Source organism: Aptenodytes patagonicus, chromosome 4 (assembly GCF_965638725.1).
Source record: "Aptenodytes patagonicus chromosome 4, bAptPat1.pri.cur, whole genome shotgun sequence".
Taxonomy (NCBI): Eukaryota; Metazoa; Chordata; class Aves; order Sphenisciformes; family Spheniscidae; genus Aptenodytes; species Aptenodytes patagonicus.
Window position 1 is genome coordinate 42,753,694 of NC_134952.1, and position 23,712 is coordinate 42,777,405.

At 38.0% G+C, this 23,712-nt stretch overlaps 1 protein-coding gene across 1 annotated transcript in view; it reads right to left on the reverse strand.

Moving 5' to 3' along the window:
* The window catches only part of GALNTL6 (polypeptide N-acetylgalactosaminyltransferase like 6), a 507,998-nt gene that overhangs the window by 265,251 nt on the left and 219,035 nt on the right, over positions 1-23,712 (reverse strand). Inside the window, exon 4 of the mRNA XM_076336517.1 lies at positions 18,720-18,886. Coding sequence (XP_076192632.1) covers positions 18,720-18,886 — 167 coding nt within the window. The remainder of the gene's footprint in view (positions 1-18,719; positions 18,887-23,712) is intronic.

Below are 23,712 nucleotides of genomic sequence, written 5' to 3' on the forward strand. Positions count from 1 at the left end.
TGTAGAATAGTTTGGGTTGGAAGCTTTAAAGGTCATCTAGTCCAACTCCCCTGCCCTGGGCAGGGACATCTTCAACTAGATCAGGTTGCTCAGAGCCCCGTCCAACCTCACCTTGAATGTTCCCAGGGATGGGGCATCCACCACCTCTCTGGGCAACCTGTGCCAGTGTTTCACCTCCCTCAGCGTAAAAAATTTCTTCCTTAGATCTAGTCTAAATCTACCCCCCTTTAGTTTAAAGCCATTCCCCCTTGTCCTGTCAAAACAGGCCCTGCTAAAAAGTTTGCCGCCATCTTTTTTATAAGCCCCCTTTAAGTACTGACAGGCTGCAATAAGGTCTCCCCGAAGCCTTCTCTTCTCAAGGCTGAACAACCCTAACTCTCTCAGCCTTTCTTCACAGGAGAGGTGTTCCATCCCCCTGATCATTTTTGTGGCCCTCTTCTGGACCCGCTCCAACAGGTCCATGTCTTTCTTACGCTGAGGGCTCCAGAGCTGGACACAGGACTCCAGGTGGGGTCTCACCAGAGCAGAGTAGAGGGGTGGACTCACCTCCCTCGACCTGCTGGCCACGCTTCTTTTGATGCAGCCCAGGATACAATTGGCCTTCTGGGCTGTGAGCGCACGTTGTTGGCTCACATCCAGCTTTTCATCCACCAGTACCCCCAAGTCCTTCTTGGCAGGGCTGCTCTCAATCCCTTCATCCCCCAGCCTGGATTGATACTGGGGGTTGCCCCGACCCAGGTGCAGGACCTTGCACTTGGCCTTGTTAAACCTCATGAGGTTCACACGGGCCCACTTCTCAAGCTTGTCCAGGTCCCTCTGGATGGCATCCCGTCCCTCAGGTGCGTCAACCGCACCACTCAGCTTGGTGTCATCTACAAACTTGCTGAGGGTGCACTCGATCCCACTGTCTATGTCATTGATGAAGATATTAAACAGTACCAGTCCCAATACGGACCCCTGTGGGACGCCACTCGTCACCAATCTCCATCTGGACATTGAGCCATTGACCACTACCCTCTGGATGTGACCATCTAACCAATTCCTCACCGGACAGTCCACCCATCAAATCCATACCTCTCCAGTTTAGAGAGAAGGATGTTGCGGGGGACCGTGTCAAAGGCCTTACAGAGGTCCAGACAGACGACATCTGTAGCTCCTCCCATGTCCCCTGGTGTAATCACTCCATCATAGAAGGCCACTAGGTTGGTCAGGCAGGACTTGCCCTTGGTGAAGCCATGCTGGCTGTCTCGAATCACCTCCCTGTCCTCCATGTGCCTTAGCATAGCTTCCAGGAGGATCTGTTCCATGATCTTCCCAGGCACAGAGGTGAAACTGACTGGCCTGTAGTTCCCCGTGTCTTCCTTTTTTCCCTTTTTAAAAATGGGGGTCATGTTTCCCCTTTTCCAGTCAGTGGGAACTTCACTGGACTGCCACCACTTCTCAAATAGGATGGATAGTGGCTTAGCAACTTCATCCGCCAGTTCCTTCAGGACCCACGGATGGATCTCATCTGGTCCCATGGACTGGTGCACCTTCAGGTGCCTTAGATGGTCTCAAACCTGATGTTCTCCCACAGTGGGCGGCTCTTCATTCTCCCAGTCCCCGCCTTTGGCTTCTGCAGCTTGGGTGGTGAGGCTCGAGCACTTGCCAGTGAAGACCAAGGCAAAAAAGTCATTGAGTACCTCCGCCTCCTCCATGTCCCAGGTAACCAGGTCTCCCGTTTCGTTCCGGAGAGGGCCCACATTTTCCCTCATCTTCCTTTTATCCCTGACATACTTATAGAATCTTTTCTTGTTGCCCTTGACGTCCCTGGCCAGATTTAATTCTATCAGGGCTTTAGCTTTCCTAACCTGATCCCTGGCTGCTCGCACAATTTCTCTGTATTCCCCTCAGGCTGCCTGTCCTTGCTTCCACCTTCTGTAGGCTTCCTTTTTGTGTTTGAGTTTGTCCGGGAGCTCCTTGTTCATCCATGCAGGCCTCCTGGCATTTTTGCCTGGCTTCCTCTTTGTTGGGATGCATCGCTCCTGAGCTTGGAGGAGGTGATCCTTGAATACTACCCAGCTTTCTTGGAGGCCCCTCTTCCCTCCAGGCCTTTGTCCCACGGCACTCTACCAAGCAGATCCCTGAAGAGGCCAAAGTCTGCTCTCCTGAAGGCCAGGGTAGTGAGCTTGCTGTGCGCCCTCCTCGGTGCCCTAAGGATCCTGAACTCCACCATTTCGTTGTCACTGCAGCCCAGGCTGCCCTTGAGTTTCATGCCCTTACATTCACAGCTGGCATCCAGATTCTCACTCACTGGTTAAGAGCATGTTTAACTTTCTTCCAAAGGAAAAAAACAACCAGGGAATATGTCAAAAGAGGATATTTAAGGTCCAGTTAAAAACACTCTGACTAGATGCACATATTTTAATTTGTCCTGTAGTACACTTCAATGCTGTGTTCATGTATTATTAGTTTGTAGCACAAAATCTATTTCCTATAATTAATATCAAACTGCCAATAGAAAAACAGTAGAAGGAGGTTTGCAGATAAGAAGCAAGCACTTCAATTAGTGTTTTCAAATACATTCAAGGACAGCAATAGTTTTAGACTCAAATATAAGTTTGGATTATTCTCATTTTTGTGGCATTATTTTCAGTAACGCCATTCATTAGCATTAATCTACCATTGCTTTCTTCCGTTAAAAATTGCAATAGGTAAACCACTCAAAGAAGAACAAGACTAACATCTGTTCTGAATTATTTTGTAGTACTAAAGGGTACTGACTTCAATATCATTACATTTGCTTGCACATAGTATCTATTTCTTTCTACACACCTGGATCTACTTTATGGAACAGACTGTAGGACTAAGATCCTTGAGTAATTTTTTTCAGTTCTCATCTAAATGAATCAGTTGTACTTGAAACATGTTTTAAAGCACCATCACTTTCCATTAGAACTGCATTATGTATTTTTAAAAAGAATCTTCATGAAGTTAGAATACCTACAAAATTGTCTTAAACGTGAGCATCTTCCCTTTTTGACTAGAAATACTGTACCACAAACACAGAGAATGCTGCAAAAGGCAAAGGGAAGTTGCTCACAGCTACTCTGTGGAGCTGCAGCAGAAACAACTGCTACACATATACATCAGTGGAAGTTAGAAATCTTATGCCTTATTAACTCTCCTTTAACTCGCCTTCTCCATCAATACTGATTTTCAATCTGAAGGATGATATATTATGTGGCATTTAAAATGGAAGACATGTATAATTTCGTTTTTGTCAGAAAGAAAACTTTAATGGCCTTTAAGATTACTGGATACATATGATACCCAGAAAGGTTCCCCACTCATAAAACAACCCCTTTCTCACCCAGCCATTGTACAGGCTGCATTCCCTACAGGCAATGATAATTAATTAGTTGATCAGAACATTTAGAAATCCTTAAAGAAAAAGCATCAGCAATCAAATCCTACAGTTCTTACAATAAAATACTGGACTGAACAGGCAACCACTTTACTCAGTATAGCCAGAGGACATCAGAAAAATCCACGAGGCATGGGAGGGCTCTCTTCAAAAGACTTCCACACCTTCAACCATCTAAAGACAATTAATTTGTGTCTCTTCTGTGATTAAATAAGGCAAAAACGGAGTAAGACAGCAAACTCATGTCTATCCTGCTAAACCTGAAGTTTGCTATTTTGATAGCTGTGCACAAACAGCATCTTTACAAAGAATGTCAACTCTGTTTTCTAAATGAGGTGTGTTGCCCTTCAAACGAAGTGGGGCGGGTGGGGGTGGGGGGGAGAGACCTTAGCCAGACATCCTCTTCCAGATTTGTTGAGAGATTTCTACCTATTAAAGATTATTAGGTTCCTAATAAAGAATCAACATTTTGCCTGCAAATTAACATTATTCATTGCCTCTCATTATTTTTTGCAGAGCTAGAAAATATTGTGGAAAAGTATCCTGACCTAGCAGTAAGAGAAATTAGCTCATATATCTTAAAAACAAAAACAAACAAAGAAACCCCACCCTCCCCCTCCCACCCTGCAGACCTCTCTGACTATAGCAACACTCACTCAAGCTTCCAAAACCAGAAATCAGCTGAGACTGGAATTCTGCATCACTGAATGCCATGCACATATTTGCAGTATGTTTTACAGGTGTAATGGTGTAATTAGAACTGTTCTCTCTATCACATAAAAGCAAAATCGCTAACAATTACCTGTTCTAAATGCTTTTCCATATTGTGTAGTGCACTCTGGTTTGCTGAGACACTGCAGGAGTCTGGCCTTTCTCAAGCCTGGGTGGTCTGGTCACCTCTCCAGCCAGTGTTACATTACGGAACAAAATAATACCAATAGACTGGCGATACTACCCTCAAACAAGCTTGACATTATGTATTAGCTTTTCATAAACATTTTCACTTTGGGGTTTTTTTGGGTTTTGGTTTTTCTTTTTTTTTTTTTGACAGATGCATGCATTTTATTTTCATTATCAGCTTCATTCCAGGTTTAACGCATTTGTCCTAATGCTTGTTTCTGGAATTTGTGCATGGGAAGGGCAGATATGGGGGTTCCTACAGCAGGTGAACAAAGGTTGCTAAGTCACTGGCCATAAATGAAATCAACAGATTTGTTTGCCTCTGTGAGCTGTCTGTGTCTCAGTGGAATTATGCAGCAGCCCTGCGAAGCTGAAAAAACTGAAGCATGTACTCTCACAATGCGTAAGCATACAAGGGGATAAAAAGGACAAAAAAAAAAAGAAATAAAAATAATTAAAAAAAAAAAAATCCCTATCCCAGGTAAAAATATTTTGTATCTGTAACTTGGGAAGGCAGAGGGGAATGCTCAAAAGCTCAAGGCATGTACCAAATCATCTTGCTTCTGGCACTCTCCTCTTCACCAAAATCTTCCACTGTATGTGGAACTTAATCTTATTTGGAAAGCCCGATTTGACCCAGTCTTATTAAAATAAATCCTTTATAATTGCTAGATACAAGTTATTAATGTTTTGTTCACAAATCAGCAACATTTAAAGAACAAACTGTGCATGACAGATCCATTAAAGCGTTCAGCCATTTATAAACTTCATAAAATTGCCCATCTGCCTGAAAGATGCATGAGCTCGATTTGGGAAAACAGCACATAGAGAAAAGACCCCAAAGTTGACTGAAATGTCTGGATAGTGATTTCTGAGAGCAACAAAATATTCCTTTTCAAGCTAATCAAAATTATAATTGTATTTTTGTACAAGAAGATTTATAACTAGACAATTCCATACATCATTAATGTCTCCTGTGAGACATCCAAGATGCACAGAGCAATGAACAAACACGCGTAAGTACACTTTTGATTTTTGACTGCACAAAATAAAAATCTGCATAAACACACACAACACTAAACAAAATTGGCAACACAGCCTTAATTTATGCAGAATAAATAAATTAAATAAATACAGATGATTGTGGAACTGCTTGTCATTAGCCAGGAAAGAATCATCAGAAACAAATGCTGTCAAATTATGTATTGTGTTATCTCAACAGAAAAGCATCGACATTAAATGAATACAAATGAATTGCAGCTCTTTTAATACTCATAGAAAATATTCTGTAGGCTTTTTTTATTTGTTTGTTTTGACAGAAATAGAATGTACCACAGCTTTAATGGAAACTGAAATTATTTTCTGTTTTACTCTATGTCTGAAGCAAGGTCAGAATAGCTATTAGAGCTCTTTAAACATTTCTGATTTTGTCAGGGTTACCAAATTAATAGGACAGGACAAAGCTTTGTTCCTCGCATATAAAGCTTTGAAGGCATTCATTTGCTAAACTCATTACAGGATTTTTCTTTCTCTAGGTTGTGTTAAGATTTGAAAATTAAACACTCACTAGGAATCCTACATATAAGCAGCAGTCTAAAAAAGACACCAGCATTTAGTTTGGAAAAAAACGCATATAGTTAGCAACCAAATCAACATTCTCCCAGCCATCTCCTAGAGAAATTATTAGAAGCTAGTATCTACACCCAGTATCTGACTGTGAGGGCTTTTACAGGCCAATACACAGTTTTTTACTACCAGAACTCTGGGTTTAAAATTCTCTTCCAAGTGACGAACATAATTTCTTGCTTTGGTTATCTCCTAGTTTTCCTTATACTACCCACCTTTATTTCTTACCTGCATGTCAAGTTTGGTACCAGTGAATGAACAGGAAAATAACAGCTCAGTTATACCATTGGTAATATATTTGGAATAATATTAGTAGATCTCAGGCTCGCCCATGATTTGCAAATGGGGCGGGGGGGAGGACAAAACAAACCACTAAACATACTAAACACTAAACCACTAAACATACGATAAATAATGTAAACGGTTTTCTGAAGTTATTTTCTTTAAGATGCATAAAATGTAACTCATGGCATGCACAATGCTATTGCCTGTTCGTTTAAGGATGTTACTATTTTGCTTCGTGATTATACGCCTACTTGAAAGTCTGCACTCAGGAAAGGGGAAAAGATCTTTTTAAAGTCTACTTAGGTGAACTCAGATGTTGCAATTAAGACAACCCTGAGTGTAACAAACTACCATCTTCGGAAAGACTACCAGGATATTAATTCAAAAGCTTGTCACACCTTATTAAACTGCATTTAACTTTGAAAACTGAAAGCTGCTGGCCCTTTCTGTGTACAACGAGAAGATAATGAGTTATTTAAAGTAAGGATAACATTGAAACAACAGTCAGGTATGAAAAAGATCACAAATAAATTTCAAATTTAAATTAAAAGAAAGCTTCTAAATAACAGACAACTGATGTTTGGCAAGAACCCTTTATGTTGATACTAGGGAAAACCTAGTTGATTAGCTCATGAAAAATAGTACTATGTAAGATGTCAGGCCTGTACTCCTGACACCTAATAAAAAAGAACCACCCAGAAAAGAAAATTTGATCTATTTAGATGGACTGTTTGCAAGAGGTCCAAAGCAATAGACTTCAACTGCTATCCCACATCATCTGACTACAGGTTTTCATTCTGAATCTTTTATTCAGGAGATATGTCATCCAAAGATGTAAAAGTTAATTAACATTTCCATTACGCTACTCACTAAAGTTGTGGAAGTAATACATTTGGAGTACTAGCTAAGAATTGCTAAATGCCAATGAGATTCCCAAGATCACCTAATTCATAGCATCAACTTTGACATTTAAAAAAAAAAAAATTCTTGAAACTTGTAACACTAAAAGAGAAGAAGGAATGTAGGGAAATGTGTAAGGACTATATCTTTTCCAATTTTTCAGCTATTAATGTGCATCTTTTCCATAGTTCATTAATTACGATAGCTGAAGAAGGTAACTGTGAGCTAATTGTTCAAGTCTCTTGTCAAGACTTATGTGAAGTTGTTTAATGTATCACTGCAATATAATAATGCTTTTTTGAGTGGAAAGTAAACAGCTAATGTTTGAGAGAAAAGCCAATGTAGAAACCAATGTTTACTCAGGTTTAGAAATTTTATTTCCTATTTATGAGATCAAATTGACGTATTCCACATGAAGAATTTTAAAATAATTTTATTTCAGCCATAATTCAACTTAACCTTAAAGAAATGTAAATCAAAGCCGAGATGCGTAGTAGAAAATACAAAAAAGAACACAAAACTAGAATACATTTAATTTACTACATGAATAAATATGCTTCTAGTATTTCAAGATTACTCAGAGTTCATATACTGATTTTTTTCAGAATCTACTTCAGATATCTCGTGAATGACACTCCATACAAGCATGGCATAAACATTTTTAGAAGTTGACACACAGAGGACACATCCTTGCTAAGTACAGGCTGACCATTGCTACCACCTTGTTTCTATCTTAAAAATTCTTAGCACGTTCACATGAGAAAGGGATGCAGCCTACAGCCATCAGCATGATGCACACCCAGCAGGCATTTCATAGGGTGAGCAAGCCAAGAAAGAGTGACCAATACAGAGCTGGTGGAAACACAACCTTCGTATTCTGACTCCACAAGTACTCAAAAGTGAAATTGCTTATCTATTATAACCAATTCCAGGAACTAAATATAAAAACAAATTTTTACTTTTCATAAATATTGCATGACTGGAGTTTTCATTTTTACAGCTGAGTTGTATTTGAGTTGCCTGCGTGCAGGCAACATTGGGATGTGGGGGTACTCCTAACTTTCTCCCACAGCAGCCACATTCCCAATCAATTCTGTCTAGGTGAAGCATACAATATCAATTATTTGAAGTTCTTCCCACCCCTCCCTTTCTACAACATGACAATATTCTTTCGCTCCAGCAAATGAAAAGTATTTTGAGATGGGCTGCAGATGCCTTCAAGATGACCATTATTCTTCTGAGCTGAACTCTCCTCAACCTCAGGGCAACCCTTTCTTTTCCCATTGGTAAAGTAATGAAACTACTATTTCAAGGTACATCAAGGAGCTGAAAGCAAACACCTGTAATTTCAGAATAAAAACACCATAACAGAAATCATAATATTAAATAATCAAAACTGAGAACGGACAGTGAAGAACAGAAAACTTGGTATTACAGATTCAAATCAGTTTATTCCAACTCATGCTCGGATATCTTTTAAATTATACCTGTTACACTGACAGTACTTTATGTTGACCAGAAGTAAGTCCAAGTTTAATAAAATTCAAATAACATGAGTGCATTATAGAGGAAATGAAAGAGACATTTTACAGCTCAATATCCCAAGTATAAAAATGTAAATCCTGTGTTTAGTTGGATCTCTAGTCAATATAGACATCTTGAAATTGAATTTCTTTCATTTTCTATCTGGCCTTTCACTTTTTTTTTTTTTAAAATCTCCTTTTAAATGCAGTGATGTATTGTTTTATCAACTTCCAATAAAAAGACTTAAAATTTAAGCCTATACAAGGGTCAGTTTCATAATTTTTCTGATGTGGTGCACATGAAGCAGTAATATGCTAACGTTAAGTTCAACGTTACTTCAAAGTTTTGCTGCATTAAACTCTGCTCTTGTCAAGGTTTGCTTACCCTATCAGTGATATGAACAGTGCAGCTGAAGTTTCTGGGATCACTCTGGGTACCAGGATGTTACATGAAGCAGGGGTGAAGCCACTGCAAATTCTTTAGGGAGTAGGAAACATCTATCTTTACCTTTGTATAATTACTTGACTGCAGCAACAGATTTCCCAGCTGCTAAGGCTATGTGTTTCAGGTATAACTATTCAGCTATAAACCTAATAGGATGTGGATTCACAGTTACTTGCTTACACATAATGTCTATGTAAGTTATGTCCAGTATTACAAATACCTGCCAACACCATGGTTAATGAGAGCACACTTCACTTGACAAGAGTTTTCAAGACAGCAGTGTTAGCTCTCTCATGTTTACAGTTTTCAAATACCTAGGGTGTCAGCATCTACATTTGGGATGACTTTCGGATGACACCGATTCACTTGCAAGTCCTCTTTCTAAGTATTGTGTCTACTGCAAGAATCATACTGTAATTGATAGGGTCACCGAGCAGCCTTATCACTAAGAGCTCATTAATCCTTCCCAGGTTAAGAGCCAAAAACTGGGCTGGTCTAACAGCTGCAGTATTGCCTTTTGTTCTCAGCAGTCTCCCTTCTGTCCATAGTATACCACAAGGACAGATGCTTCAAGGAGACAAGAATAGTAAACAGAGTGCTCTTCTGTGGCGAGATGAGTCTGTATGCTTAATCCTTCACAAAAGGCCCACTTTACATCACAAGCACAGATTGCTCCTTGCAAGCCACTACCAGGTTCCCCAGTCTCCAGTTACTTTATAAGATGGCAAGATCTGGCCTAGCACTTTTGGCTGATTGGAAACTTACTTCAGTGAACTACTCCCTACTGATATAACAATGCTTTTCACCAGAAATTTCTCTGGCAGAGCTGTATTTTGGGTAAACCTAAGGGGGGGGAATAATAAAATTCCATTTGCAAAAGCATATGCTTTGTTTAATTGCTGTTTTATTACAGTTCCACACAGACAAAGTTTGTCCTTAGTAAAAAAACCCAAAACAAAAACAAACAAAAAAAGAGACCATTTCAAATATTTTGGAACTAAATCAAGTACCAAGCCCTATCCAAAGACTTCTATTAGCATTTATTTTCTTATTATCTGATGTTTCTTTTTATTAACAATACCCAACAGTTTGCTTGCGTGGCGGTGTGCTCCCTCCCCCATGTAAGCAATGACCACCAGTGGGCGTCATGATGGCTGCATCTGGCTTATGCTGGACTTCGGGGACAGATGGCAACACCGTAGCCAAGGGCTGTCTGGAGCAGCGAGTCAAAGAACTTGCTGATATGCGAATATGACTATAAGTCAATCATCTTCCTCTGTAAATAGCGGACAGCCCAGGGCCCGTTGAGCTCTCCTGCATGGCAGCAGGGTGCACAATGGGATCTCCCCTTGAGTAGGGACACCTCTCAAGGTCACTCCCCGAGGTTGAGAGATTCCTTGCTGCAGCAGATCCTCAGTAAGTGACTAACAGCACGCTAAACTTTGAAGTCTTAGCTACGTGATATAAAGCATCGATTGCGCATATATAATCCTTTAGACATAAACCGTTGACCAAGTCTGGGACTAGGATTGGATCCAGCTGCACCTAGACTCCTCTCTGAGGAGGAGTTTAGAAAGCAAGGGGGTCCTTTCTGAACCTCATGACTCAACGGGAGGGTCTCCCTGACAGTTTTGCCTGACCCTGTCCTCTATGCAGTAAATAATCAAATGTACCTTTGCCATCGAATCTTGTTAAACCACTGTCGCATTTACCATTGAACTTTGTTAACTCACTGATTTATATCAATAAAATATATTGTTGCTTCTCTCTTATGAGTGAAGTGCAGGCTCACTCCATCTGCGACAGCCTGAGAAAGTTGTAACACCACACTCGGATTTTGGTGTTAGTATAGGAACAACATTGGCCATCTTTCAAAGTTTTTGCCAACGTGATACACAAAACATAGTGATGAAAAAGATAATGCAGCTCCTAATGCCTTCTGTTAGAGTAAGTGTGCTTCAAATTCAATGTTCACCGCTTAGTTTTATTTTCATTCTCAGCTGTTTCAAAATGAAGTGGATCTCTCTAGTCTGTACCAAATGACTAGTGTTCTCCAGAGGACTGTTGTATATTGAAGTCAGCTTGACTTAAGTGCACTGGTGTAAATATTGATGTATACATACTACAGCACTAACAAATTGTTTTCATCTGTAAAGCTAAAACAGAATTTGCCTTAGTTTTTCAACTGAATTATTTCAGTTTAGTACTCAGTCAAGGCAACAGATTTCTGTACACTTTTTCCCATTCCTTTTTAACTCTCAACACTTGTTCTATACTACAGTCTATACTACTGTACAGCGGGTGATTTCTGAAGTTTTACCTATTGTATAAACTTCTAACCATGGGACATCTTATGTAGGTAGCAGAAAATTGCATCAGCACAGCTCTCCTATGATAGATATTTATGCTGTACAACATAATGCTAGAGAGACAGTTAAGCTAGCATCAGTTCCAAAAGCAGTCTAGTCTCATAAGCATGGCATTTCTCCTCAGCTCGTTCACCTTACTCAGCAACAGTTGGGCACTTGTAACTTCACTTGGAACCCCCATTTTTAGGATAGTAATACCTGTAGAGGTAGGGATGCTCCCGCTTCTGCATTTCTCCTCCCACTATTTTTTTTATGTTCTGCCACAAAGGGGTATTCTAATCACATAAGCAATGCTCAATATCCCATATCATCACAGCATGGAGAACAACAACAAAACAACCAAAACAAAACCCCTCACCATCCAACACAAACTCAGTGATTCGTCACAAAGTATTGCCACAAAATTACTTGCACAGAATTATTTTTCTATATTTTTAAAAGCTTGTTTCTCAGCTTTCTGAGAAGCCATAGACAGTCAGGCAGCTGTTAACTTGCGATCAAGAGCAATCATGGTCTTCAGCCCCTCCATTCACCACCACTGCTGCCTCCACACATACCACTGATGGCAGCTAGGGTTCCTCTCTCACTTCCAATATGTCTTGTCCAGGTTCTGACTTCTGTTCCTACCAAACACTTTTTAGTTATACCCTTTCTATTAAAGGCACGTCACAGCACATTTTCCTGGCTGCAGCCAGTTTGGCCCTACAGAGCACCAGGAGGCAATCCTAGACACCTTCCCATTAACAATTAATAATGTCCCATTCCTTGTCCTACTGTGTCTCCTGGAAGAGTGCTAATGAGCCGCGTCCATGTACTCCTTTGGATGCATTCAGCATGGATGTTGTTGGAAGTGCTCTGTTTGGTGCCCCAATCCCCACAGGCATACGCTTCTTTGAGGAGGAGGGTGGTTAATTTTTAGAGGTGGGCAGACACCCGAGTTCAAAAGTACAGTCTCTCATATATAAAGGTGGAGAATTATTGATATTTAAGAAAAACAAATCACTTGTGTAACTTTAAAAACCTCAGCTTAAAAGAAAAGTCATTGAGCAATTATATACCATCTTGAAACACAGGCTCCTAAACTTAAGGAAAGGGACAGATTTAAAAGCATTTTCTTTGGTAAAGGTTGACTTTCACAATGTTACATCCTCCTCTTCCAATTTTCTTTTTTAAATGTTGTATATTTTGACAACAATGGCAAATTTTGGAGAAGTGAGTTTTCACCATATCAGAGAATTGCAGTCTATTAGCAGAGGTTTCCTATGACAAGATAGTCATTCATACAATATAACCTTCACTTTCATTTCATCAGAAAAGTTATATCCAGCCATGATGTGAAGCCAAGCATCCGTAAATTGGAATCACAAGCGACACGTTACATAAGCTAGCTGTCTGCAAGTAAAATACAAGGAATTTCATCTTCATGCAACAAATAGCATGTATTTCTTGAGTGGGAAGTTGTGCAATCTGATACTCTGACAGAGCTGCTTCGCTTTTAGCACAAACTCCCTTACCCTACCATTATTGTATGATATCACCAAAATCATTTACAGAACTACAGGTCAAAAAATTAAATTTAAATAAAAAAAATAAAAAAAATAAAATCAGACAACCTGCAGATGGCCAAAAAGGGTTTGGCAGGCTATTAGGGTAATTGGGCCATAGATCGGATTTTCCTCCATGTTCACACAAAACAAAGCGCATCACTGCCATTGAATTTCACTGACCAACTAAATCGAGCCCTGATCAAGTAGTCACAGGTTGGTTTTGCAGACTGACCTGCACATTATTAATCTGGGCTATTCACAGAACAGAGATCTAGTGCAAAGCATATGGTATCTGATATGGGACAGTATGATACTCTGAAAATCAAATGAGTAGTGGTGCAGAAAACAGAGCTAAGCAAGAGGACAGAGATAGGAGAACATAATAGGTGACAAAATGAGAAGGGACTGGCTCATCAACACGAAAATTTCCCAGTTTCTCATTTTCCACCAAAACACCAGTTCATTGCCAGTGACAGAAACTAGTTCTGTCCTGCAAGAAGCTGTTGGCTGCTAAGTTTTTCAATTTTTTCCCTTGGCAAATCTGATCGATTTTTTGCCAACTAGAAAACTGCCAAATAATCGTTACTGCTAATAAATTCATTGTTGGCTGTGGCATTGTTTATTTTTTCTTATAATAGAGGCTATACCAGTTAGAGAACTATGGGGTAGAGTAAAAATGCTTGGTAAGTCAATTTTACATGCATGGCCACATGCTGTGTTAGTAACAGTTCACAGGCCTGACTATGCTAATAAAGTCATTAAAACACAAAAGGAATCTTTAAGGTTGATGTACAAACCTATCATGTGTTGGCAACCTACATGAATTGTTTAACTAATTAATTATGCCTGTCTATGTTGCCCCAAAGTTTTAAAACATTAATTAGCATTTTTAGTATTCCTTTGTAAATGCAAACTGTTCCATAAGAGAACAAATGAAAACTTGCTTCCTTTTTCATTTTGTCCTTTCCTCCAAAACTGTTGCCCACATTCTGCTGCTTGCCATGTTTTCAGAGATCTGTCTGCCAACAAACCATAACTTCAGAGCAAACTATGACAACAATAAACACCCCATCTCCAAAGCTAAACCTGCAAACCAATCCCCCCCATTTCAAACCCCCCTCACACCAAAAAAACCCTCCCAGAAAAAAAGCCAATTTCCACAAGGCTCATTTTCCCAGAAACCAGGCTCACAATACTAGAGGTCCACACAAAGCCACACCAGAGACACCTGACACAGAGGTATGTTGGTACCCTCCAACATAAAGGTATTCATTTTCCATGGCAGATGACACTGAAACTGATAGGTCTTTAATTTACACACAGTTCGGAATACAGGACTTGCATGAATCAGGTATTGGAATTGCAACCCAAAATCCATCACAAAGTCAGAAATACTCTGCATACCTTAGTATGCAAAGGTATGTATATCATTAAACTTTTGTGAAAAAGCTACGGTACTTGAGTTGTTCAGTGGAAGTCTCTAGTGAAGAACTGACTGCTAAATCAGTTGGGAAGAGTAAAAACATTCTTAAATTTAAGTGTCTGCCAGCACACAGCATAGCCAGTTCCCTTATCAATAGCTTTCTAAGGCAAACTAAGTAGAAGTCTAATACTTGCCTCTCTTTTATAGAGCTTGTTAAGTGACAATGTATTTCTTTTATATGTGGTAAAACTCCTGTAAACTCTAGATTCAGTTCCCTTTCATCTTGCTAGTACACCACCATTTGGCCATTTGTGTTTACAATTAAGTAAAAAAATGTTACTTTTGTTGAAACAAAACGAGTTCCACTAATTTGATCAATTTTCTCCCTCCCATTCCTTCATAATTTTTAAGTATATAAACTCTCTATAAATTATATGAATAAAGATATTTTGCAACTTTGGGTACCTATATTTAAATCTACGTTTCCTTCTGACTGTCACAGATGACTTCTTATATTGATGTAGTTTTTTATATTAAATTTGTCCATAGCCAAATATTGCAGTTCCAAATTTCGTAACATTTGCTTACCTCTCTCTTAATACCAAGTCTCTAGTCTGCATTATATTGATATTTAAAAAGGTGCAGCTGTCCTGTTATTTTTATAACATCTAAATGTCATAATTTATAGTGAATATTATGCACGGACAATCTAAAGTTTTTGGTTTTGATCACAAAAGCCACAGAAGTGAATATGAATAAAATGAAGGCACACAAGTAATTTTGCAGACAAACCAGCAAACTGCTGGGTACCTGGCTGTGCACTAAAACATCTTTGTCATCTGTTATCAAAAGTTCTTTATGTGCATTTCAGTATTTATATTTGCATTAGTTAAGAAAACAAAAAAGCTCCAGCATTTTTATCCATCTTTCACACCACTTTCAAGTTTCTACTTTTTCTCATCTACTCTATTTCTAACAAGGACTGGCTTTTTGTAACAACTTCTTAGACTTTGTAAAAAGGAAAAGTTTGATTAGTAGAACACCCTAGAGAAAGACATTTGTCATTTAATAATTCGTTTTAAAATAATAGTGCTATTGAAATATCCCATTCTCACTTTCAACTATCTACAAATGATGTTTAGGTTCCTACCAGAAAACCATAATACAAAGTTGTGGAACAAGTATAGCATACACAGTATCACTTAAATAGTATATAACTGATTTCACAAAAGAAACTAATAGCCATTTGTCAGCTATCTGACACATGAAGCTTCACGGAGACATTATACAATGAGAAAAAGGCATACAGATTTATCACTAATCATTATACTGCTTCAACACTGCAGTAAACTTTGCTTGCAATGATTCTATCAGTTTTGACAACAACTGAACACACTTACATTTAATTTTTGACCTAATCTATCTTCAATGTCTTTCACACTGCTTTACTGCTCTCATCAGTCTAGGAAAAAGCAACTAAAGGGTGAAGGACTAATAACAGTAAACATGGCATCTATTCAATCACTTTTAAGAAAGATTATTTCATGAACTGGGAGGGGGATAGGTATCAGTCAGCATTTTTTCAACATAAAATAACCCAACTGTATTACGTGTGGCCATTTCACGAAAAAGGGCACAAGAAAACATGATATAGCCTCAGTTAAGTACAGTTTAGAGGATCACAAATACAAGAATTAAACCCGCTTTGGATGCGCCAAAGTGATTGACCTGAGTTGAAATTCAGTGTTACTGAATTCAAAGCAGAGATGCCAGCACATTTTTCTTGCATGTTTGCTCTCTCAAAACGCACAGTACCAAATATGCTACCAAATATACTCAAGTTCAAAACTGGCAACCCTTCAAAAATGCATTTCTAATCTTTATTTTAATAATACCAAAAAACAGATAAGTAAATCTTCCTAATGGTACAATAGTTCTAGGCCCAGCTCCATAGAAGTCTTCTTAATAGGTTTCTTTCAGATTTTCAAACCAGACACTTACGTTAAGCATTTCCATGCTATGTGAAACACTTCCTCCAGCTGTAAACTGTTCCACTGAAAAATTAGATAGGTTTATATAACTGAAAATTAAGAAGATTCGGCAGATTTTTGTAGTGTTATATGAATTAATATTACAGGTAATATTTACTCCCAAAATATTTTCAGCCAGCAGCAGAACCTGTTAGGGCAGGCAAAAAAGAGCAACAGAAGTTACAATATTCCCTCTTTACTGGCATTAATTCTTTTTCTAATAACTGGGAAGTAGATACGTTTTCTAAAACATTAACACATTTAAAAGTATATCAACAATAATCAGTGTGGCAGGTGCACCCGCCCTGATAAGGGGGGGGTGTGTGTGTGTGCGCATTAAGACAGCTGCATCCTTACTTTTCGCACCCTTACTTTTGCACCTTTACGGTGGTGAGTGCTGACCATCATATACACGCGTTGGGCCAGTAATTATGGTAATGCATACACCTCAGGGGAGGAGTAAGACAGTTAAGGCCCTCAGCCAGTTAGAACTGACCACAGATCAGATTCGACTAGGGTATAAATGGAGCCCCACCGGAGGGCAAGTGGAGCCGGTCCTCCTCGGAGCAGCGGGTCTGCAGGCGGGGACTCTCCCCTTGGGTCGAGACACTGCCCAAGGAAACTCCTCGAGGCTGAGAGCCCTCATCTTATAGGTGAGTGATTGTGCACATTTTGGATCCTCACTGCTAAAGCTGGCTGTGTGGTATTAATTCCTTGTACACCATCCTGAACCTGTGGTTTACTGATCTTGTCGGAGTGTTGAACGATTTTGATGAGCCTCATTTCTAGTTAGTTTTCTGCTAAACAATTTTGGTTTAAATAAAGTTTATTTTTGAATCTATCACCTGCCTAGTTTGATTCCGTTAGCCTCCGCGACAGTCAGTATGATCTGTATTAAAAAAATGCTACAGTATTATCATATTGAGCAAGCACAGCCTCAATAGCTGCTTTCTCAGTATAAGAAGCATTTTTACTTGTCAGACACCTCATAAAAACCAACTTGCAGACTTCCCTGTAAGTTGTTTACTACTAGGAAATTGTTAGCCTGCAGAAAAATTGTTGTGCTACTTTACATTTCTTGTTTTGAAAACTTTCATCCATGGTCTAGATTCTATAAACACAGAATAAACAGACCTGTACTCACTTTACAATTTCACTTAAATTACATTACAGATAGAGAAGCAGTTCATCAAAGGATATATTGCAACTAAACCAGCAGATATGAGAGGGTAAGATAGATGTGTGCAGCATTAATCTTTCTAACCCCTGAAATATCAAGTTAAAAAAAAAAAAAAATCTTACAAAAATGATTCCACTGCAGCGCTCTACTAATATTCCTCTCATTCACCCAGGGGCTTCTCACAATTGTAGGTCAGGAATCTGCTCCTGTAAGTTCCTAGCTGAGACAAAGGCTTTACCTAAAACGTTAGCAGAGAGCACAATTCTCTTTTTCACTGTCTAGCAACCTACTTCGAACAAGGCTCGCATACACACTAGCAACTGATGTTTCAACAGAAACAAGCAAAAAAACCCCAAATGCTAAAAAACCCCAAGAAGTCAAAGCTCTTCACACTTGAAGTCCTAAAAGATGTATAGAAATTTGAAAGAAAAACTGTTTCCCAGTTCCATATCATTGTTACGGATGAATTTTACCTAAGAAATTGTTAAATTTCATTTAAGGAACTTCAGAGCATTCATTTCTTATGTTGCATTCAAGAAGTAATGATGGCAAAGGTCATTAAGTGATTGCAGTTTTCTTAATTTTACTATACGTAGATGATGTAAAGTTTGATTAACTATTCTAAAGCAGTTTTTCACATTCCATTCAAGAGTCTCATTTCTCTGTATGGCCACTTTGTACCAGTATATGAAGCCGTCTAACTCAATAAAATTCTAGGATTAAAATCTAACGAGTTGCATCCAAAATGGTCAAAGTTAATAGGTTTCCTGAGTAAAAGTGAAGCCTAAGGAAAAGATGTTGAAACACTAAAATTTGCAGTATTTCAGAAATAATATATTCAAAATACTGTATTAATAAAGGCCAAAGAACAGTTCACAGCGTCTTCCCTTTGACATGAATTTCAGTATTCATGCAAAGTAAAACCAAAGCCTCTAACACACATTTATTCTAGCTAACATTCAAACAGTACTTCAAGGCAAGCAGTCCAGCAGGTACAATCTCCTCACTTTTTGCTTCCCTTTAGTTTCTATATGGACCACACTTCATTATAAATGTCAAGTTAAAACAAAACCGTTGGGCCTTACCTCTGTCACTGAAGTCATCCACAAGAATGATTTCTGCTATCAGGCTGTCTGGAGTGCGGTTGATAATACTGTGTATTGTTCGCAAGAGTGAAGTCCAGCCTTCGTTATGAAATGGTATAATTATGCTAGTATTGGGTAGCTTTTCCAAGTACACCTTGTGCTTACAGCTGGAGAGAGAAGAAAATAATTGTGTAAGCATACTGAAAAATCTGACTTGGCAAATACTGCCATCCATTTGGGCCATTCAACCATCATGGTTTCTGGCATAAAATCCAACAGTGTAATCAAGCAGTACTTTTAAGTGAACTAGTTATTGTCGCATGAAATATTTATATTGCTTACAATAAATCTGAACAACGACAAAATTTAAGTACACTGGCTGGAATTAGATTCTTTTCCTTCACTGGAAACTTTTTTCTGCAAAATGACAGAGGATGTATCTTCTACAACATTATTTCCAGAAAACAAATCCTCTTATCAGAAAGAATTCTGAAACATAATATGAAGCAAAAGAAAATCTGAAATGATTGGGCTTTTTTGTCCATAGCAGACAAAATTTGTCAAAGCAGTCTACTATACCAAGAGACAAACTCTAGAAAACAATTCAGTGTTATTATCCTGGCTGACATATGCTCACAGTATGCAAAACAACAACATCCACAAATACAACTCCAACTTCACATCTAGATATCCAAAATGATTGCGCTATTAAATATAGAGATAAAACAACACATGATTCTGAAGATAGACTGATACAAGCGAGAAAATATAAACAACCTTTCATTTTTAAAACGAAAGCACTGCACCTTCAGCATCTTAATTGAACAGCATCTATGTAATATCAGTGCTTATACCATTTTTAATAGACTTGTTTACATATTTGAGCAAAAAACCCACTCTTTAAAAATAATGACCTTGTAATTCAGTTTCTCCTAATAGCTGAGAATATTCCATTAATAATGTTTAGGTTACTGAAACTGATAGGATCTCATCTGTCATGGTTTGCTGAAAAAGTGGGAAAATGGACACATTGCTCTGTTGTTAACACAGCACGGCATTTTCAGCTCTGGGGACAAAGTAACTGAATGATTTCTCATTCCCCAAGAGAAAGTCGCACCCTGATAAAGGTATCCCTACAAGCAGAAACATGTCAGCTTTGTGATAAACAAACAAAAGCAACAAAAAAAAAAAGGAAAAAAGTTTAGACCTGCCACTTCTAGGTATAAAAAAAAGTACAGATTATCTTTGCTGCTTTTCAGAAAGAATAGCTATGCATATCAAATCCTGCTGTAGGTTATAATGTTGATTTACATATATTTGCAGCTTAGTTTGCATTTCCAATTTATAAGTGTCACTTAGAAATCAACATTTACCAATTTATTGTACAGCTACCACACTGAAGAAATGTTCCAAAGAAATAATAAAAACTATAGCTACTACAGTTGTATTTGCAAAATATTAACTTTTATGTAGTTGTGAATAAACAATCAAGTTTTTGGATGTTTTCCTAAAAAATAAGATTTAACTCAGACATTTCTTCCTAAAACGTGGCAACAATGAATTTAATGACAAGCTATTTGCAAAAATAGTCTTTGAAACTTTTTAATAAGCAGCTTGCTAGTAGAACATACATGCACGTTGAAAAAAGAACAGTTGCTTTGCAAGAATGTGAAGTTCTGGAGAAAACAGTGCCCATTACCTAGTGACAGAAAAGGCTAAGTATACATTCCAACATTTTGGGAGGGAAACAAAATCCACTGCAGCAATAGAATTAAGTAAAAATTCTTTTTCTTATCTGTAGGAAGAAGTACAACAAAGGAAGCCCATTATTAATATGTAGCTGCTTCAGCTGGCAAATTAAGAAAACCACCTACCAAAACCACCACCTAGTGTTGCCAGCTGTTTGCCGACAGTGATGCTTCTTGGACTAGAACAACTGCAACTACTGTACACACATGTAAGTCTCATGCTATTCCTGAAAGCAAGATTTTTCCTTTAGTATTTTTAACTCCCAGTAAAGTATGATTTTAAAACTTATGTTCTCCATTCCCATAAAACCCCAAGCTAAAATCCCAAGCCAACAAACAAAAACACCACACAAAAAGAAGCAAAAGAACCCCACATGTGTCAGACTACAAGTTCGAAAGGGTAAGGGGAAAAAAAATAATACCCAAACCACCCAAATACATCAGAATGTCATTTCTTTTTAAAAATGTCGCCCCTCCTGTATAACAATATACCTTTTGAAAGAGGTTGTACTGAGATTTGTGTATTTGCATGGTCAATATTGTAACCTTAAGTGCATACAGGTGGGGAAGGTAATTGGATTTGGATATTCTCATTGATAGTTTCAGAGTAATTGCATATTCTGAGTGATGAGAAGGAGAAGCAACATTGACGGACCTACTTTTAAACTATTTCATTCTTCCTACAGAACAGATTGCTCTATTAACCCTAAAAGAGAGTCATGCTTAGAAGACAGAAGAGGAAAACATCTTACATTTTCTAAATGTGTCTCCATCATTCCACTTTGACCTTTAATCCTCATTTATATTTACTTTTACTTTGATAGTCATTGCAAAGGTACCTGGCTATATATGAATTGATTTCTAGTAAGAGCCACAAACCACCAAAATGCCCTTTTCCTACTTTTCTCAAAAAAGCTGGTCATATTTTCAAATTCATAGAAATTTCATCATCTATCATTAAGACAGTCTGTTAGGTTTCATAGCAGTGGCCTACTTGCCTTTCTTCAGCAAGTTAAATTCCGCTCATTTTTAGCCCCTTGCTCTCTGACACGACACTCTAACTGTAACAGAAGATCACTAGGTTTTAGAAGGCTTAACACAGAAATCCATTTTATTTGAAGTTCTATTCAGCAATATCTATAGCAGCATATAGCTGGCTCTGCGCTGTAAGGGGCTGCAGGACAGATCTGATGGATAGCTGTAACGCTCAGGAAAGGCCCATGAATTGCAATAAAGATGCAGTTAGACATCCACTGCTGAGACACTGGATTTTCCAAGAGAATAATCATATACGCGTGCAGCATTTGTTCAAACTCCATTAGTGTGGTTCTTTACATCCTGCATTTTAGAAATGATGCCAAATACCCTGGCTGCCAGAAGACTACTTGGAAGCACAGACACTGCTTCTTGTAAGCCATTGCTAGTCTTTGAAATAACGATCAGGTCTTTCTGCCTAGAACAAAGAACTAGTTACCATATCACTAGGTCAGAGTGAAGTCCATAATCATAAACCATTATGACATTTAAATTTATTAGTGGTGCCTACAACATAGAATAAACCAGTCTAGGTAGATGTATGATTCATGTATTAAGCAGAAAAGATAACAGTTTTTATATGTAACAGTAACTGACATAAATCCATAATATATTATATATAAATAATAATATAATATATAATATATGTGTTATATAAATCTATGTATGTCAATTCATCTGTGTTCTACTGATGAGAATGATGTTTAAAACCAAGAAGCATCAGCAAAGTTACCAGATAAGCTACTAGATACTTTTACCATTAACTGCAATAATTTTGCATCAGCATCAAAGATTTTTAGAAGTGTTCTTTCAACAGTAGTTCATTAGCAAAAATTCTGTAGAGTGCATTTGCAGAGGTGCTGAAGTAAAGTTTGATCATAGCTTCAAACTAACCTTGCTTTATTATCTATGCTGGTTCCAAGGTTCTAACATACCTCTTAATAAATAACTATTTTATTTTTCAGCCACCATAAAGTGATACTTTCAAGACTACATGCTTTTTGCTCTCACCAAAATAATCCTAACATAACAGCATTTTAAGCATTCCTAAGCAAAATACAGACCTGATTTCAATATGTCTACTCTCTAAAATTAATTTGGTTAATAGCTTAACTACCCTGTGGAATGAATGTTTTAAAAGCAAGATTCTTGATCCTCCAAAGAAATGCAAAACTATAGTTCAAGAGGCTTTCGTATTTCCTGAAGAATGCAATCTTACCAAAATTTGTTAAAATAAAAAAAGCAAGGTTTACTGTAGAAAGAAGAAATGCTATATATAAAAGATTACCCTTACCATCCAATTTTAACAGTGTTTAAATGAGCACTAATATTCGTTAGATAAAACTTTTTGAATTATGGTATATATGTTAAATGAAACTGAACTGACTTCCTACAGAAATATTTAAAATACTGCTGAGCAAAATAATTTTATTTTCCAAAGCCTCACAATTTCAGTGGAAAAATTTTGTCAAACTTGTATTGATTTAGAAAATGATAGTACTTGCACACATGAACTCCAGTTGTCAACCTCCACCTGAAGGCACTGCAACTTACTTGCACACTTTAAACGAATGAAGGCACTATGTGGGCAGTAAGTGTTATTCAGGTAGTTTGAATGGCAAAATTTTTGTATTTCTAAACCATGCACTTGCCCTAGACACTTAAAAATGCAGAACTTTTCAGACAGAGTTCAGTCAAAAAATAACTAGTCTTTTGGTTGTACTTTTCAAAATGAATAAGTGGCTGCCATCAAAAGAGATTATTTTAAGACCTTGGAAAGCAAGGTCATTTATTTCATAAGTGCAGTATTCAAATGCCTGAATCAACAAGTTGTGGGGCGGGGGGGTAAGGGGGTGAAGAAACAGCTGTACATATCTAGGACTCATGGCAGGAATACTATTCAAGGCGGAGAAGAACCTGACGATTGAAACTAGAAAAGCACTCCTACTCAGCATAAGCATTTTCTGCTTAACCTGAATAGAATACTACAGATTGACCTTAATAAAGTACTACAGATGCTTTCCCAAAGATGTGTCTTTTCTTGCATTTAAACATCACATATTTAAGTACAGCACACCAGCACTTATTCGTGGAACAATGCTGAATAATAGGTTCAGTAGCTAAGGTTATGAGAATGACATTTGCTTAGCATAAATGTTAATAGATTTCTGCAAACTTGTTATTTAATAAACTCTTAAATTTCAGAATAA